Raw genomic sequence first — 17,995 nt, forward strand, 5'->3', positions numbered from 1 at the left:
TCGCTGTGACAGGCCCCGCACAGGCAGAGCCAGGTGGGGGCTGGGACGGGCCGACTGGAAGCAGTCCCTGAGCGTTTGCGGTTGTGGGAGCCCCGCCCCCGGTGCGTGGCCCCCCGCCCGAGTCTGCAGGGCTGTTGCCAGTCTCCCAGGGGTGAGGGCAGGGCCAGAATCCCAGGCACAGTGGTTCGGGTGGGCCTGGTTCCCAAACCCGGGAAGTGAGGTGCACATCTGGGAAACACAGCAAGGTTGTTCTTGGCATCATCTCTGGGGGACGGAGGAGCAGCCAGGTGGCCAGGCTGGAGCAAAGTGGGGGCCGGGTCCTGGCTTGGGGTCCCCCTTCAGGATAGTCAGAGTTGCTGAACTTTTCCTGGTGGGAGGGCAGAGGGCAATCCCGGGGGCATGAGTCCCCCCTGCATCTGATTAGGCCTGATTAGTGGTGCAGAGCCTGCAGGGGGTGAAGTGGCCCCGGCCCCGAGGAGGAGGAGGCCCGGCTGTGAGGGTGGGGATGACCGTGCCCGGTCCTAGGGAACCGCGGGGAGAGGGAAGGGCCTGGAGCACAGAGGGTCTGGCACCTGCCTCCCGCTGGTTGTGTCCACCTGGGTTCCTTTTCCTGAGCCAGCAGTGAGCATCTCCTGCCCGGCTCACTTCTGAGTCTCCCCATCCCAGCCCTGGAGTCATCAGGTGACACCTGGTGCTTCCTGGAGGAGACCCAGGCCAGCATCACCAGGCAGCAAAGCCCAGACCTGCTTTATGTTGGCCGAGGCAACAGGGAAAGCTTCCTGGAGGAGGGGGTCCCACAGTTGGGCTCTGAAGCAGGGAGAGGTGTGGGCAGGGGTGGGTGGACTCCAGGCGCAGGCTCCTCCATTCCACTCAGTCTGCCCCCCTTGTGGCCAGGGCGTTACCGTGTTATTTCCCCACCCCCACCCCGTGTCCTGGAGTCCCCGCTCCTCAGTCTGTGAGGCCGGGAGCAGAACCTCCCTATGCTGCCCCAACACACACCTGCACTGCCCTGCGCTGTCCCAGCTCCTCCGACATCTGGCTCACATCTCTGTACAGAGCGTGCATTTGGGGTTCAGCCTGGAAGGCAGGTTTGGAACCAGAATACGGGAGACCCTGATGCCAGAGTCCAGCACATGGGCTTTCTTCGGGGGCCAGTGGTCAGTCACTGAAAATGCATACGTGGGAGGTGTGTCAGGGAGTGACCACAGTCAGAGACCACGCACCTCAGCGGCACTGACCAGGAGGACCTTGGCAGGTGGAAGAGGTGAGGAAGATGAAGATCGGTGACCCCCTGGACCGGGGCACCAACCACGGGCCGCAGAACCACCAGGCCCACCTCCGGAAGCTGCTGGAGTACTGCCAGCGCGGCGTGGAGGAAGGGGCCACGCTGGTCTGTGGAGGGAACCAGGTCCCCCGGCCAGGTCAGTCACCCGCCCTCCAAGGGGCCAGGGAAGCAGCGGGAGCAGGGCCTCTGGTTTGCTGCCCAGCTCTGACCAAGGTGTCTGAGGGCCAGGAATCTGCACCATCAGGCTCCCAGGCTCGGGCCCCACCCGGGAGCCTGGATGGGGTGGACCTTGGCTGTTTGGACGCCTGGCAGACCAGGTGTGGACCCAGCAGGGTGAAGGCACCAGAGCCAGCTTAACTTACATCGGGGTGCACCCTAATGTCCGCAAGCACAACCATGGACTGTGGACCCAGGGCCCTGGGCTCCAGGGTTTTCCTGCCTTTGGCCGTCACTTTTCTGCAGCTGTTCTTGGCTGGAAACCCCTGTCCTCCAGCCCCTTAAGAGTAGGGACAGTCCCAGGCCTGTCCTGAGCTTGGAGCACTTCTCATGGTGCCGCTTTCTCTGGAGGACCACAAGGTTCTATCCAGCTCCTCCTTACCCAGACTCTGGACACCTGGGCCCCCACCTGCATGTCACCCAGTCCCTCAGTCTCAATGGGACCGAATCCATCTCATCATCACAGCCTCCCTGACCTGACCCCAGACATGCACACCTGCCTCTCTAGAACCTTCTGTCCAACCCAGTCACCGAGCCAGAGGAGGCAGGCACGTGCGACGTGCTGTTTCACCGGGGCGGCCTGCTCCCTGGGGTCTCCGACACCCCCGACCCGCGTGCCGGAGCCCAGCCTCACACGGTCCCCACTTGACGGCACGAAGGAGGAAGGGAACGGGCTCTAATCCTCCCTCTTAACTCACTGCTGCTTCTCTCAAACCTGGAGATCTTTCCCGCCTCCCCTGCATCCCTGCCACCTTCAAGCCGACTCTCCCATCAGCCAGGACCACCACAGGGCTTCCTGAGGGCCTCCTGGACCCCTAATCCTGTCCTGATGCAGCTGCCAGAGTCTGGTCGTGTCTCCCCCAGGGCTGAAGCCGCCCTCCGGTGACCAGCCTGCCGCACTGGCCGCCCAGGCTTCTCACCGTCTGGGTCTAATTTGCTGGCACGTGACCCACCCCCCAGGCGTACTTAAGTCCCTTTCTGAATACATCTTACATCTTACGTCTTACGTTTTCTTGCTCCCTGCTTAGCAAATGCCTCCTGGGTTTCCCCACCTGGTGAACTCAGTATTCACATGACCTCAGGCTCTGGCCAGGGGCTCCGATGGGCACCTCTGACCTCAACAGAGTTTTATAACCTCTGGGCTGCGGCTGTCCACTCCCCTTCCTGCTCCTGCTAAGTCCACGAGGCCAGAGTCTGGGGGCTTTGTTTTGGCAGAGCAGTTAAGGGGTGCAGCACCCAAGAACCATGAGGAGCCCCACCACCATCCCCGGACCTGAGAGGTGAGAGCAGAGGGCAGAATTCTCGGGACCCTGGGAGGGGCAGCGCTATGGATGCCAGCTCCTCCCGGTGACTGACCCACCTGGAAGCCAGAGGGTGCAGAGGATGAGGGGCCCAGAGCAGGCAGAGGTGACAGCAGAGGGGCAGGAGGGGCAGAGACTGGCCAGCCCGGAGCACTGAGACCTGGGGGCCATATTCCGTTTACAGATTGAGCAAATACAGGCCACAGCACGTGAGTCAACATGTGTTCATACATGACTCACATTTTAGAAATTGTGATTACTGTTAAAATATAATTCATAAATGTATGAAAATATGGAATATTTTATTGTTACTTTTAAAGTTAAAAAAATTTTGTTCTTCTAAACACTAGAGAGAAAATTTCAAGTCTCTTGATTCTCCCTAAGTCAGGCCAAATTGAATCTCAGTCCAGCGGGTCTCGGGGCCCGGGGCTCTGTCTAAAGGAGAAATCATCAGAGGCAGCGTTTTGCCACCAGAAGTGGTTCTGTGGGGTGGCTGTCAGGATGGGGGCCGGTATGTCCTGGCCAGAGGGTGAGCACCTGCACCACTAGGCTGGGAGGAGAAGGCAGGCTGTGCTGGGTGGTCCAGTCCACCAGGCCACCCACTCCACGGGCTGGCGGGGACATACAGACATGTTTTCAGATTAAATGTCGCTAGAAAACCCAGGCTTTGTCCCAGTCAGAGCTTCGGCAGCGGCGTTGGACAGACCAGCTCTGAGCATCACCTTTGTCAGCCCACGTTCTTGAGAGGCTGGGAGGGGCACACACTGGGACAGAGAGTTGCCCACCCGTGCCGGGAGCTGCCATGCTCGGTCTGGCGGGACCAGGCCTCCCACGGGTCCCGGACCCCTGTACCCCGGGGCCTCTGTCCCCCATGGGCCTCTGTCCCCATGGGCCTCTGTCCCTCCCGGGCCTCTGTCCCCATGGGCCTCTGTCCCTCCCGGGCCTCTGTCCCCATGGGCCTCTGTCCCTCCCGGGCCTCTGTCCCCCATGGGCCTCTGTCCCCATGGGCCTCTGTCCCTCCCAGGCCTCTGTCCCCATGGGCCTCTGTCCCCCCCCCAGGCCACTGTCCCCCACCCCCAGCCTCTGTCCCCCACGGGCCTCTGTCCTGCAGGCTTCTTCTTCGAGCCGACGGTGTTCACGGACGTGCAGGACCACATGTTCATTGCCCGCGAGGAGTCCTTCGGGCCCGTCATGGTCATCTCCCGCTTCGCCAACGGGTAGGGAGGCCCGACCCTTGTCCTTGTGTCTGGGGTGTTCGTGTGTGCGGTGGGGCTGAGAGGGGAGTTCAGACAAGCGGGAGCTGTGGACAGAGGGTCCTCTGCCACGGAGGTGGGGCTTCTGGTCACTGGGAGTGTCCTCCGTGTCTGTCTGGGTGTCTCTCACGTGCTGGGCTCTGCTCTAAGTGTCCACTGTGCATCATGAACCGCGGACCTCAGTGCCTGGGGACAGCAGCCCTTATTCATTCTGCAAGAATCTGCAGTGGTCAGGGTTCGGGGGTGCTGAGCCATCCCTTCTCTGTGCCGCGCCGGGGCCTCCCCGCACCTGGCTCCCCTCCCAGGGGCTGGTAGAAGCTGCCAGTCTCCTTAAGATCCATCAGAGGGCCTCTAAACCCCCGAACCTGGCTCCACGTGTCCCGTTGGTCAGCAGGCTGGCAGGGCTGGGGTGAAGAGAGAGGAGCTGGACTCCGACCCTGCCTGGGCTGCTGCAGTTTCCTTCCCTGGGACTTTGAGCAGATTCCAAAAGTGGGGCCTTCCCCCCTGTGCTGTACTTTCAGCTGTCGGAAAATAAGGAAACTCTCATCACATGCTGACTGTGTTAGAATAAAGCTAAGCCTTCAAGCCCACGGTGTCTGTGGTGGGGATGCCCTGCCGTGGCTCCCTGGGGAATGCCCAGCGTGTGGACCTTTCCACGTGTGCTGGGGCCAGCCGCCCCCTCTCTGAGCTCCTGCCCCCTGTCTGTAAAGGGAGGACTCACCCGCGATGACCCGACCTGTGAGCCAGCCCGAGGCTCCTCCCCCCGTTTCCCTCTCTGCTGCCCTGTCTCCCCCACTTGCTGTAGGCCGGGCACAGGTCTCCTCAGAAGGGTCTGGGCGGCATGGAGCTTGGGGTGGGCTGGGCCCCCTTGGGAGAGGGGTGCGGGTCTCTCTGTGTCCATGTCCAGGGCTGGCCCCTTGGCCCTCCTCATGGAGTTCTTCTGGGTTTCCCCCCAGCGACGTGGACACTGTGCTGACTCGGGCCAATGCAACGGAATTTGGCCTGGCCTCTGGCGTCTTCACCAGGGACGTCAGCAAGGCCCTGTATGTCAGCGACAAGCTGGAGGCAGGCACCGTGTTCATCAACACGTACAATAAGACCGACGTGGCCGCTCCCTTTGGGGGTTTCAAGCAGTCCGGATTCGGCAAAGACCTGGGTAACCAAATCGTACTGGCTTTCACGTACTCATTCAACAAACATCTGTTAGAGCCACTCAGCGTCAGGCCCGTCCCAGGGGCCGGAGGGCAGAGTGGACAGAATGGCTGCTCAGTTCTTACTGGGAGGGGACAGGCAGGAACTAAGGCAGGAGACAAAGTGATCCAGGCAGGAGACAAAGTGATCCGAGCAGGAGACTGGAGGGTGACTTGAGCCGGGGGCCAGGTGGGCCTCTCTGAAGATGTGTCGCCGTGCTGAGACCCAGGTGGCTGGAGGTGCTGGCCATGAAGGCGTGAGGCCGCATGTTCTTGGCAGAGGGGACATGGGTCCCCCGGGAACCAGCTCTGGTCTTGAGCTGCAGAGCGAGGCTGAGTGCTGGTGTGGGCCCAGGGGCAAGGAGGAGGCCGGAGAGGCAGGCAGGGGCCAGGTTGCAGGGGCTGGAGGCGTGGTCAGGGTTCAGGCTTCGCCCTCAGAGTGGGGTGCCCACGGGGAGAGTGTGTCCGACGGGGCAGTGAGTCCCCAGGGTAGAGGTGGTAGCCCCACCCAGCCTGCCCAGGGGGTGGGGTTCTGCCCGGCCCCCCTCGGTTTCAGCTTCACACTCCCCCACTCCCTGGCCCCTGTGGAAGCCGGGAGTTGGAGGCCAGCCCCAGTCAGGGGTCCACTCTGAAGCCAGGCCTGGCGGGGCGGGGAGAGATGGGGCGGTGCTGGTGTGCCACCCACGGGACAATGCCATGTCACCTTGGCACTCTGTGTCTTGCAGGAGAAGCCGCCCTGTCTGAGTACCTGCGGGTCAAGACGGTCACTTTCGAGTACTGAAGAACGCCTCCCAGGCTGTGGGCCTGCCCCTCCCCAGGGCACAGCCCTTCCCCCTGGACGAGGAGGAAGCCTCTTGCCTGCACCCTGTCCCTGTCCGGGACCCCACCCTGTCTGGTCAGAGCCACCTACCTTCGGCTGGGTCAGAATAAAGGTTTGAACAAAGGTTCTGACTGGCGCGGCCAGCACGTGCCTCTCAGCCCGTCTGTGTGCCCGGGGGGCCCGCGCATCCGGGCTGCCCTCCAGGCAGCATGTGTCCGCTCTCGCCCCAGAAAGCAGGTGCTGAGGTCAAGTTCAGGGGCAGGTACACGGGGGTGACTGTGACCCCTGGAGACGCCAGGGAGTGAGCGGGCCAGCAGGGACGCTTCGGACAGGGACGCAGCCTGGAGTCCCTCAGCGAGTGGCCGGCCCTCTCAGCTCCCTCGGCCTTGAGAACTGGCCAAGGGCCTGCAGCGGAGGCCGCCCTGGGCTGGAGTTTCCAAGGAGCAGCGCCCCCCTTTCGCCCTGTCTTGTGTCTTCTGTGTCTTCTGTGTCTCCTGGGACCCCAGGGCCCAGGCCTCCCCTGTGCTGTCCCCTCTCCCGGCCTTCCTGCCTCATCCCTCCGTCCCTCCCTCCCTCCATCCTTCCCCGCATCTCCCCGGGGGTGACAGCAAGAGCCAGTGAGGAGGGGATCCAGGACCTGTCTGCGTCACTTAACCCTCGCGTTGGCCCCAGTTTTACCTGTTTATAAACAAGTCATTGTCTTTAGTTCCCAGGGGCGGGACCCGGGAGCTCCCCTCCTACAGAACAGCTCCCTGGCCCAGAGCTACCCGGGCCCCTCCGCCCTGGGGTGGCCTCTCTCCCCGTGTCCACGCCACCCCGGGGTGAGCAGCCCTCTCTCCTTGCTCCCCCCCCACACACACACACACTGTGAGGCTGCCACTGCTCCCCAGACCTTAGGGGTCAGGAGGATCCAGTCCCTACTCGAGGGGGCAGCTCAGCCCTGGAGCCCGGGCCCCGGCCAGGTCCCTTGGAGGCCCCTCCCTGCCTGAGTCCCACCTGCCTCCCCGTGGCAGGGCTGCTCCCCTGACCCTGGGGCCCAGCCTTGATCCTTGTGCCCACTGATGGGAGAGGTGTGTGCTGGACTCTGTTGCCTCTCTGGGACTGGTCATGAGGACGCTTGGCGGAGGTGACCTGCCCCTTCTGGGTCCCCGTTGTCTCACCTCAAACAGCCTGAGGGCCAGGCGTCCCCAGCAAAGTGCAGGCTAATGCAGCCAGCTTGGCCCTTGCCCTGTGCTCTCAAGCTCCCCCAAGCTAGGTGAGACATGTAGGCATCCCCAGGGGTCAGCCTGGCTTCCCAGAAAACAGGCCTCAGGGCAGGAGAGCAGGCATGGCCTCGAGCACAGGCCCATCCACACTGGAGTGCAGTCGAGAGACACTTTCCCCTTCAGGCCAGGGCTTGGTTGCAGCCCTGAACGCCCACAGAACTCTCAGAGAACTCCCAGATTTTACCTGGGCTCATGGCCACCAGAAGGACAGAATCCCCACCCTCCTTTGCAGCCGGGCGGTGGACAGAACTCGAGTGGCAGTGACAGGTGCCACTCCCGAGACACAGCCTTGGATGGGGGGAGTCGGGGTCAGGCCGTCTCCCCCTCCTTGCCCTCCTTGTCCAGCTGGAAGTGACCCATGGACACGGGGCTGGGCGCTGCCCAGCACACAGACGCTGCAGCACCGGGGGGAGGACGCCCGACCCCCATCACGAGGTGACCCACCAGCAGCCCCCCACTCGGGGGATGTGCTTACCCCTCTTTTTTGTAGTTTTTAGATGCATTTATTTCTCACAGTGTTAACAGAAGAGTTCAAGGCAGTTTAGAAAAATAACACAGTTAAAATACGCCTGAGCAAATCAGGGCAGAGCGAGGCGCGGTCGAAAGGGGAGCCAGGCGTGTGGTTGGCACTGGGGCTGCACACGGTGAAACCTTACACGGTTCTCAAGCTGGAGCACAGTTCAGTCAGAGCTTTCCAGCTGCCAAGTGTGCGAGGAAGCCTGGCCAGTGACCTGACTCACGGTGTCCGTGTGACGGAGACCAACTGCTTTCTGGAGAAGAGAACTTCGTTTCATGAGTCCTCCTGAAACGTGGGGCGTGGTGACCGCTGTGTGCAGGGTTCTACACAGGGTGGTGATGGGATGAAATGCATATTTTAAGGCAAGACAAGAAAAATTTAAACACACCCTCTTCCTCTGCCCCTTGGCCGCCCCCCCCCCTCCAGTGTGCACTGTGCGGCTGTGTCACGTGGTAACACAATGGCAGAAACACCCGCTCAGCCATGAAGATCAGCTTTCCTTCCGGCACCAGCCACGTAACTCCTTAGGAGATAACAGTCCTCCTCAGTCCTGTAAGGGGAAAGGATGACCCACTGCGCACCTTGTGCGTGCAGACTCTGTGGTGGACTTTATGTACGGTGCCAACGTGCCACTGACTGGTGCAGAACAGACTGGTCAGACGACCTGGGGCGATGCTGGGCCGCACCTAATGGAAGTTCTTATTTTCAATACTTACTTTTGACCTTGTTAATGTCACTATAGTGCTTGCATGCGGCCTGTTTTACGAGATTACTGTTTCTTGCATGGCCAAACGCGTGCTGAGTCTCTGATAAAAATAATGACCAGGTGGTCCGAAAAAGCTGACCAAATCTACCGTCCTCCAAGACAAGTGGTTGTAATAGTGACTCTTGACGTGGGAAGAAGCCACAGACGGAACCGTGTCCTGGGCTGTCACAGGCCAGTGAGACAGGCGGCCCCGAGGCTCTGGGCTGCTGTTGGTGACCAGGCCCTCGCCCGGGAACAGCACACAGACTGGCCAGCCTGTCAACCAGGTCTTCACCTGACCTGGGAATGAGCAGCCTCGGGACAAACTGGTCATGAAATGCCTCCCACACCTTGGTCATCATTAAGCCCGAAAGGAAGGGGATTGTAGATAAAGAATGTTGTCCACCATCCAGTCCTACAAGAGTCCGGTCATCACCCACCGCAGCCGTGCACCTGCAGCAACCCAGAAAGGAATTTGGGGCAAAGATCGGGATGAGGCACTTCGTGCTCTGGGGAAACTGGCAGAGCTGGCCCTCAGATAGATACTTTCAGGAGACTTTATGAACGCATTTCTTGCATCTTCCCACTTTAGAAAAGCCTCAAATTTAGATCCTGTTCCCTGTGAACAGCTGTGACCTGCTGTCGAGACGCGACTGGGTCACACGGACATGGGCCTGTCCCCCCCCCCCCTTCAGAACTGTCCTCGGAGCTCTCTGAGAGACTGTCTCCTGGGTTATAATCCTCAGGTTGGTTTGAATAAAATTGTCCATTTCTTTCTTAGATTGACAATTGATTAATTTCTCTTCAACAGCGGTAAACTGCAGGCAGTTGTTCCTGTGAACTTCCCGAGGTAGGCTGAGCGCACGTCCAAGCGCAGCCAGGACGAGCAGCGCCCCTGCAACAGTGCAGCCAGATGGGGTCCTGCCCGACCATAGTCGGGAGGTGGGGGCCCCTGCTGTTGACACTGCAGCCCTCAGCTCTCTGCTGATCTGACTTGATCCACATGTCAAGAGCCAAGGGAAGGGAACTCACCAGAAGCCTTTTAAGGCTGAGCTTTGCACTTACTCAGAAAAAGGATGTGGTGCCACGCCTGGTCCCAGCCCGAGCCAGCCCCGCAGAGGGTCAGGGATGTGGGCCCCGTGTCGCCAGCTCCCAGGCGCCCTGCTGCCAACACGGCCAGGACCTGACTGCAGACTCACCGGTGAGGACCCACCGACACCAGCTCAGACGCCGCCCACAGAATCTGAGAGAAACAGGGAATGCTCTGTCCAGCCTCTCAGCCATCAGGCGGCTTTCAAACAGCAAAAGCCCTTGATGCAGACGGTTTTAAGAAACGAAATGCCCGCGTCGACGTCTCAGTGAGGGATTAGACTCGAGGCGGCCGCCTCTCCAATCAGGTGCGAGCACAGGTGATGCGGTGGGAGTGATGGCGGCTGATTTTTCTGGACGTTTTCTGAAAGCAACACTGGTGAGATTCACTGATGGACTGTGTACGGGGAGTGAGAGAAAGAAGACGTGAGGGCGCCATCTGGACGTCCTGCTTGAACAGCTGGAGGACTGGACGTGCCTGTAGCGAGACAGGGACACCATCGGAGGGACAGTCACGTGGGCGGGTTTGGGATGCATGAACCTCAAAATGCCCACCAAGCAGCCGCATGGGTGAGTTAAGGACACGGTTATGCAGTGGGATTACGGAGGGAGGAGCAGGCTGAGGCTGCTAGGACCCTGGATGAGTTTGGCGAGGGCGTGAGTACAGACAGAGGAGAGGTCCGACCAAGGCCGTGCCCTGGGCTCTCACTCTTTTGAGACTGGGGAGGTGATGATGAGCTGTGGGAGGCGGGTGTCCTGGGAGCTCAGTGCAGAGGGCCTTCCAGGATGTCCAGTGGGAACCGAGGGCTGACCCCCGGATCTGCCAGGTGCAGGCCGTTGGTGACCTCAGGGTTAGCCATTTTAGAGGCGCGGTCAGGACGCAATCCTGCCCAGAGTGAGTTCCAAGGATAGCGGGAGGAGACACTGGAATGGAAGGGAGATGGCTCTGCCAGAGCATCTGCAGAAACAGGACCAAAAAAAGTGGGGTGCCGCATGCTGTGTGCTGGCAGGAACGTTCTGAAAGAGAGAAAACTGTTCTGGAACAGTTGTCACAGCGATGCCCTGAGCAAGGGGGAGAGGACTCTGCCCTCTGCCGTCCGAGGCTGGGTGGTGGCTGTGTTCTCAGACGAGGCACGTGATTGCCTGGCTCACCACTGTTCCTTCGCAGGGTGGAAGCTCTTGGCCGAGACACTCTGGCAGGGCATGAGCACACACATTTCAAAGGCAAGAACCACATCGTCGCCATTTGCAGGTACTGTGTCAAAGCACATGAAAATACTCTGGAATAAGTCCTCAGAACAACTGTGTATTAAACCTTCCTGAGAGGCCTTTTGTCAGCAGGAATCAAGACCCTTTGGCTCAGTAATCCCACTTCTGAAAATGCATCGTAAGGAACTGACTACAAGCGTGCAGTGGGAGGTCAGTGCTCATGACCAACGTCCGTCCTCCTTGCCATCCAGATGCCCAGAGAGGGCCCTCCTGGTCTTCTTGTGGGCAGTGGTCGTGTCTCTAAGCCTGGACAAGAGTATCACTTCTCACCAGAGCATTTAATGAACAGCCAAGATCCTTTTCCCAGTCCCACAGGGTGACCAGCAGTATGTGAGAAGCTGCAGCCTATCTGCTCAGAACGCTGAGTGACTCCAAGGAGCAGGGACCCTCTGCTGGCCCGACAGGACGTGACGCAGGAGCTGCTGAGAATTCAGGGCTGTCTACACAGCGGGTCCTGATGGCTGCAGGGGGAGAGAGGCCACCTCTGGCCGTAATTTATAATCAAACTCAGTTTTGGGAGTGTCCAAATAGGGTAAAATGTACATCAATGCTTCTCAATGCTGCCCATCCCAATATCTTCACTTTATACAAGTATTTTTATGCCATCCTTTTAAATCCTCTAACAAGATTCTTAAATCACATTACCAATCTATACACACGACCTAGATGAAATTAATATATTGCTCTCAATTCTCTATTTACAAAAGCGTCAATGCACAGACTTTTTAAATATAAAATTGTGGTAAATTACACATAACTTGAAATCTACCGACTTAACCACTCTCAACGTACCGTTCGGTGGCAGTGAGTCCATTCATGTGGCTGTGCAGCCCCATCACCGTCACCCCTAGGACTTTTCACCTTGTAAAACAGACCCTCTCCCTGCTGGACTTGGACGTCAACGGCAAGTGAGGCGATTCAGGGAGCAGAGGCCCCGCGTGCCACCAGAGGGAGAAAGACGGACGTCCGTCCCCGCGAAGCCCGTGCCCGTTCACCACACGGTACGCACGGCTTAGTTTTCAACAAATCCTGTAATTGTTCGATCCTAGCACAACCACGTTACACTGTACTTTAAGAACCAATGTGTGTTCCTTGTTAAAAGGTTCTGCTCCCGATTACAGTGGGGGTGGGGGGCACCACCAGCTGTCTCAGCGTCCTGTGACTCCACCCGTTCTGACACGGCCCACCTGCAGTCAGCACAGACCCTGAGCCCCGGCCCCGCGAGACCGCCCCCCTTCAGACGCCGTCCTCAAGTCCAGGCTGGCACTGTGCTTCTGACCCACCGGCCAGAGACCAGAGGTTCCCACAACGCCCCTCGGGTCCGTTAATCCGCTAGAGCAGCTCCCAGAACTCAGAGGCGTCTGACTCAGGAGGCAGCAGGCTTGTCACGGAAGGATGTGACTCGGAGCAGGCAGGGCGGAGCCACAGGGAGGGTGCAGAGCTCCCTTGCGCCTCCAGCGCCCCCCTCCCCAGTCTCCCATGGTCACCAGCTGGAAGCCCCCAGCCCATCCTGTGGCGTTTGTGGGAGTTGCCTTGCACGGGCTGAGTCGCTGGCCGACAGCGGCTGATTCAGCCCCCCAGCCTCAGAAGGCCGGCTGGTAGCGCCGTGGGCTCCGCTGGTGGCCAGCCCCGCCCCGCCCTCAGGTGAGTTCTGGAGGTCTCCTCCTTAGTGCAACAGAAGACACCCGTTCCCTGCTCATCGCAGGGGGTTCCGAGGGTTTTCAGAGCTCTGGGCCAGGGGCGGGACGAAGACCAACGCACGTCTCTTGCCACAAGTTGTGCCGGCACACACTTTGACACTGAAGATGGACCACAGGTTTTGCAAGCCCATTTTGGCATTTCTTCATCTTTTTACTATACTGCCAACCTCCAAGCAAGGAAGTGGCCCAGGCCTCACGGGCCTTCGGCGGCGCTGGGAAGGGAAGGTCAGTGGACAAGCCCCTGTGCCAGGTAAACAGTTGACCCCACGTCTCTTCCCTTTGCCAGCATCTCTGCAAACTGAAGTGGGCCAAACCTGCAGGACTATTTTTAGCAGCAGCTCAGTCACCTTGGGCCCTCCTGGTCTGGGGCCCTGAGGCGTCTTCCCAGCAGCTGGTGTGGCCCCGCCCCAAGGGTCAGGAGGGCTGAGTGCAGCCGCGGGGTGCACACTCGCCCCCCCTCCTCGGGGCTGCTCCCTCCTGCAGGTCCTGGCAGCTGGCCCAGGCGCCCCGACACCCCACCTCGACGGAGATGCAGCAGCAGCTTCACCGAGGCCACCGAGGCTCTGCCCAACGCGGGCGCCGTAAGTCAGCCCTGCTTATGCCTTGACGAGGATGGCAAGCCCAGCCCCGCAGTTCAGCGGTGGAGGGGAGGCCCCTGCTCAGCTGTGGGAGGTCTTCTGGCCCAGGCAGCATGTCCCTCCCCTTCCTAGTCCGGCCCTGCCAGGCACTCCCAAGGGCAAGCCTTAGTCTACTCCTTGGAGACTAGGAGTGGTGATGCCTCCCTGCCTGCCCCTCAGGCCTGTCACGATGATTCTGTGACATCTCAGAGGCCAGCGTGTGTTGGGAAGTCCCAGGAGAACACACAGGGCTGGTTCCGGGGCAGCAGGAGCGGAGAGTGGGAGGGGGTATGCAGAAAGGCGAGGGCCACCTGCCACCTGGGAGGGCAAGCTGCAGGCCTGACCCCTCACCGGGAGTGTGGGTCCTCCCATTGTCACTGGGTCTCTGTGAGCTCCCTGCAGAATTCCCTGAGCGGGTCACAATCGCCCGGCCTCCGTGTGGGTGAGCGAAGCACAGGCTGGCCTCTGCCATGTGGGGCAGGCCAGGGTGGAGGGCCAGGCCTGGGGTACCCCGTGCCAAGGGGTAACAGTGAGGGGCTGGCCTGAGGGATCCTGAAACGTCTTCATTATCATCAGAGACCATGTTTCATTCCTGGAATTTTACTGTTTCACGTGGAAATATGGTATTAAGAATTAAATACCAGATACCCCATAGAGCCACCCCTGGATTAATCAGAGCCTGGCCCTTCACTCATCACCTTCGTTTGGAGGTGGAGGAAAGGGGCATCTTAGACTCAGGACAGACTTTGAATCCCAGCTCTGCCTCTCATGGCATGACCTTGGGCAAGTGACCTTGGGCAAACTCGCGCTGGGAGTTTCTTCATCCATGAAACAGGCACGGGGCCATCAGCTCTTGTGCTCAGCATGATGAGCAGAAAGCACACGACACCCAGAGCAGGTGCCTGGAAATCACACTTTCATTCCTGTGGTCGGCAGACTCCTCTGCATGCTGAGCGGCCCTCTCACCCAGACTCCTGCACACCTGCCTGACTTCTTAATGCGGACAGAGCCGGCAGCCCCCCCCCCCCCGGCCTGCCGTGCATCTGGCCTGAAGGGACAGGGCACCATTGTCCCTGAGGCAGCCCTCACATAAAGATTTGCACACTCACCAGTTTGGGGTGGGGTATCTCTGAGGCCCCTGAGGTCCTTGCAGGACAGGACTATGCTCCAGGCGCCCACGGTGGCCATGAGGTTGACCCGGAAGCTTTACTGGCTGCCCCTCCCCCTCCCCCTGCTCACCCTCCTACCAGTGTTTCCTGGGACCACTTCCCGCACGAGCTCCTCGCTGCTGCTGCTGAGGAAAGGTCTTCTCAAGGTTTCTTCTCAGAGCCAGGCATCCGGAGATGAGCCCACAGAGTCCCTGGGAGAATTCACAGTCTGAGAGGCAAAAATATCTACCCTAATACAGCACAGTGACAGAGCTGAGAGTGTGGAGGGGTGCGAGGAAGGGGGCCGGGGCGTGTGCTTGACAGTCCCCAGGGAGGCCAAGGAGGCAGTGCAGAGGGCCCTGTGAGGGGACAGGGCTGGGCAGAGGCTGACCTCACCGAGCCGTGCTCTCTGGGGGGATGGCTGAGTGGCACCACAGGGCAGGTGGGCTTGCTGTGGGATGAGGCCAAGGGCCCTAAACTCCAAAGCCATTTTGTGGGGCCAGTCTGTGGGGCTGGGCTGCACCTGGCCCCTCCAGGCAGAGGTGAAGGCCGGGTGTGGCCAGCCCATCACCAGGGCCTCTGCCTGGCAGGTCTGCCCACAAGCTCTGGGGCCTGGTGGGCACGGAGGGGCAGGAGGGCTGGGCAGGCCCTGGGCTAGGGCTGCTGCCACCACACTGAAGGCCATTTGGGGAAGACGAGGACTCGCCAGGATCACAGGGTGGACGCCATGGTGGCCGAGTGGCAGCAGGCGTCTGGGACAGACACGAGGAAAGTGTGGGCAGGGTCAGGCCTGCCTGGGTGCCCACATCGACCTCACTGGCAGACCCTCCTTGTGCTCCAACATCTCCCGGTGGACCATTTGTGTGCCTGGGTTCAGCCACCCACCCATCAGGACTTGAATAGCAGCAGCAAACACAGAAGCAGCAAACCCATGCTGAGCTCTCTGCACGAGGGCGGAAGGGCTTGTGCTGAGAGTGTCACACGGCCCTTCCTGAGCCCTCAACCCTACGACGTGGGCCCTACTAGCCCCGCTTTACAGGTGAGAGAACTGAGGCTCATGGCTGCCCTAAATTCAGCTTGCTGTGAAAATATTAATCCCCCAGCTCAGTCGGCTTGGGCTGCTGTACCCACAGACCCGGCAGCTTAAACAACAGGAGTCTGTTTTTCTTGGGAGACTGGGAGTCTGAGACCAAAGTGCCTGCAGGGCCAGTTTTCTTCCTGGCTTGTAGACGACCACCTGCTCGCTGGGTCTTCAGAGAGCCTCTGGTCTGTGGGCAGAGAGAGCGAGTGAGCGAGAGAGCTCATATGCCCTCCTCTTTCTGCCAGGATACCAGTCCTGTCTAGTCCCAACCCTGTGACCTCATATAAACTTTATGGCTTCCTGATACACCCTGTTCCAAATACAGTTACTTTGGAGATTAGGGCTTCCACATAGGAAGCCTGGAAGGCTAAAATTCAGTCCTTAATATCCCCTAACGTTGTCCAGAACTTTAACATTTACAGACGTCTTTTGTGTCTACGTATCTTAAATAAACTTCCATCCCCAAACCACAGCTTTGGCAGAGTAGCCCTTTGCAAAAGCTGCTCACTGCTTAGAATCTGGCCAGTTCTCCAGATGCCCAAGCCAAGGCCCTGGGCCCTTGTAAATGCCTGTGAATGAGGGGATGCAAATGGGGCAGGAGCCAGTTTTGCAGGAACTGATGCAGGCCGCCCGCCCCTGCCGAGGCCTCGAGGCGTGGGTCCTGTGTCCTGAGTGGCCTCCGTCCTTTGGAGCTGGGCTGCCCCTTCGCAAGAGTGCTACGTTCTCAAGCTTCTTCCACTGCTGAGGTCAACTCTCTTGCCATTTATCACTATGCTTCTGCTGGTTTATTTTTCTTGCAGTAGAGTTAAGAATGAAATATACTGTCTTGTTTCAGTATAGTTATGGGCACAATGAAATATTTCTTGTGCCCATAACTATACTGAAACAAGACAGCCCCACCTCAACATTTACTGAACGCAGGGTAAAAGTACAAATGGGGCCCACAAACCATGTGTCTGAATTCATAAGAACCGCAAAGAAAACAAGCTGTAAAATGGAGTTTTTCTAGTTTCCGGCCTTGACAGATACACCCCCACAGCAACTTGGGGGTTCCCTTGACTTCCAAGGGGCCCTGTGGGAAGGGATGGCTGTGTTCCCGGACCCGTGTCCTCTCCAGAGCGCTGATCTGGGCGCACATTCGGGAAGGGGCTTGGAGCAGTGGGACTTCCCAGGCCCCAGGGAGCAGCACAGTCTAGGAAGTTCAGAGCAGGACTACTGATGGCCAGGGGACACGACCCCTGTCCCGTGCAGAGGGCAGGAGAGGCCCTCTGAAGCCTAGGTGCCTGGGGAGGGCGCAGGCAATTCCAAAACCAGACACAGGTCCAGAAGGCCGCCGGCTCCCCGGAAGCGGGTGACCCTGGAGAATCTCTGTGTCTGCTGCAGTAATACAGTGCAGTGTTTGCGGAATCTTGTTAACCGTCTGGCGTCTAGCTGTGCTTGACCTCCTACCCCTCAGGTCAGGCCACCTTCTGGCTCTGACCCTGACCAGGCTTCCAGCAAACCCTGCCCTGAGCTTTGCCTGAGCCCCCCCTCCTCCCCAAAGTCTCCCATCCCTCCTGGACCTGGGCTTCAACAGGCTAACTGCCAAAAGACAGTCGTGAGCCCATCGGGGAAAACTGAACCCGACTGGGTACTTCTGTCAGGTGGATCCTGGCATTACCGGAACGTCTGAAAAACAGACCTCATGGAGTAGATAGACTCAAGTAATCAAAGGTGAAGTGCGTCTGCTGGGTGCTTTAAAATTACTCCAGGAGAAACGGTGTGTGTGTGGGGGGGGGGTCGGGATATAGGTGAAAAACTGCACACGCAGCCACGCCTGCGGCTGGCCATTCGGGCTGGGGCCACTTTACTGACCCTGTCGCCTGCGCGTTTCCATGACGACACCGATGGGGGCGGGGGGGAGGCAGGTCCTCACGCCCCCTCCTCCCGGCAGCCGCCTCGGCAGAGACCCCGCCCCGCGCCCCGCCCAGGGCTGCGCGGGTCTCGCCAAGCGAATCCGAGACGCTCGGACGCGCGCGGGCTACGCAGCCCCGGGCGGAGCCGGGAACCCACGGGACCTGCTCCCCTGCGCGAGGACCCGGCGCTGGAGCCCGGGGGCGGGCTTGGGGGCGGTATCTTCTCGGTCCCCTATCGCCGCCCCTCCCACTCCGCCCGGGGCCCGGAGGATGAGCCCCGGAGCACCCCCAGCCCGCCCCAGGGCCGGCCTCGCCCCCGAGTCTTGCGCCGCCGGGCCGGGCGAGGGCGGCACCGGGGCGGGGACACCGGGTCTCGGGGCGGGCTTTGGAGGAAGTCGCGGGCCCGCCTCCTCCGGCGCCCCGGCAGCCGCGCTTCTCCTCCCGGGGAGCCGCTTCCCGCCGCCGCGCGAGGGCGTCCGGTGAGTGCGGCCCTGCTTGCGGTGGGGCCGGGGTGGGCGCGCGGAGGGGGCGGCCCGGGGTCCGAGGGGCCGGGGCCGGGGGCCGGGCAGGAGGTACGCGGAAGAGGAAGCGGGACTGGGGAGAG

At 60.2% G+C, this 17,995-nt stretch overlaps 2 protein-coding genes across 9 annotated transcripts in view; both read left to right on the forward strand.

The window, feature by feature from the left end:
- The window catches only part of ALDH1L1 (aldehyde dehydrogenase 1 family member L1), a 46,952-nt gene extending 40,763 nt beyond the window's left edge, over window positions 1–6,189 (forward strand). The window contains exons 20-23 of one of the 2 annotated variants that reach the window (XM_074344150.1): window positions 1,256–1,421; window positions 3,914–4,019; window positions 5,012–5,211; window positions 5,971–6,189. In XM_074344150.1, coding sequence (XP_074200251.1) covers window positions 1,256–1,421; window positions 3,914–4,019; window positions 5,012–5,211; window positions 5,971–6,026 — 528 coding nt within the window. In that variant the 3' untranslated portion in view covers window positions 6,027–6,189. Of the gene's footprint in view, window positions 1–1,255; window positions 1,422–3,913; window positions 4,020–5,011; window positions 5,212–5,970 lie in introns of those variants that run through there. The other variant, XM_074344151.1, reaches the window with a different exon arrangement.
- Window positions 6,190–9,337: 3,148 nt separating this feature from the next.
- SLC41A3 (solute carrier family 41 member 3) overlaps window positions 9,338–17,995 on the forward strand; it is a 55,952-nt gene continuing 47,294 nt past the window's right edge. For 2 of the 7 annotated variants that reach the window (XM_074344161.1, XM_074344160.1), the window contains exon 1: window positions 17,486–17,870. The gene's annotated coding sequence lies outside the window, so the exon portion shown is untranslated. Of the gene's footprint in view, window positions 10,252–10,849; window positions 13,232–17,476; window positions 17,871–17,995 lie in introns of those variants that run through there. The other 5 variants (XM_074344158.1, XM_074344164.1, XM_074344163.1 and 2 more) reach the window with 5 other exon arrangements.

The sequence above is a fragment of the Camelus bactrianus genome, chromosome 17 (assembly GCF_048773025.1).
Source record: "Camelus bactrianus isolate YW-2024 breed Bactrian camel chromosome 17, ASM4877302v1, whole genome shotgun sequence".
NCBI classification, from domain to species: Eukaryota; Metazoa; Chordata; class Mammalia; order Artiodactyla; family Camelidae; genus Camelus; species Camelus bactrianus.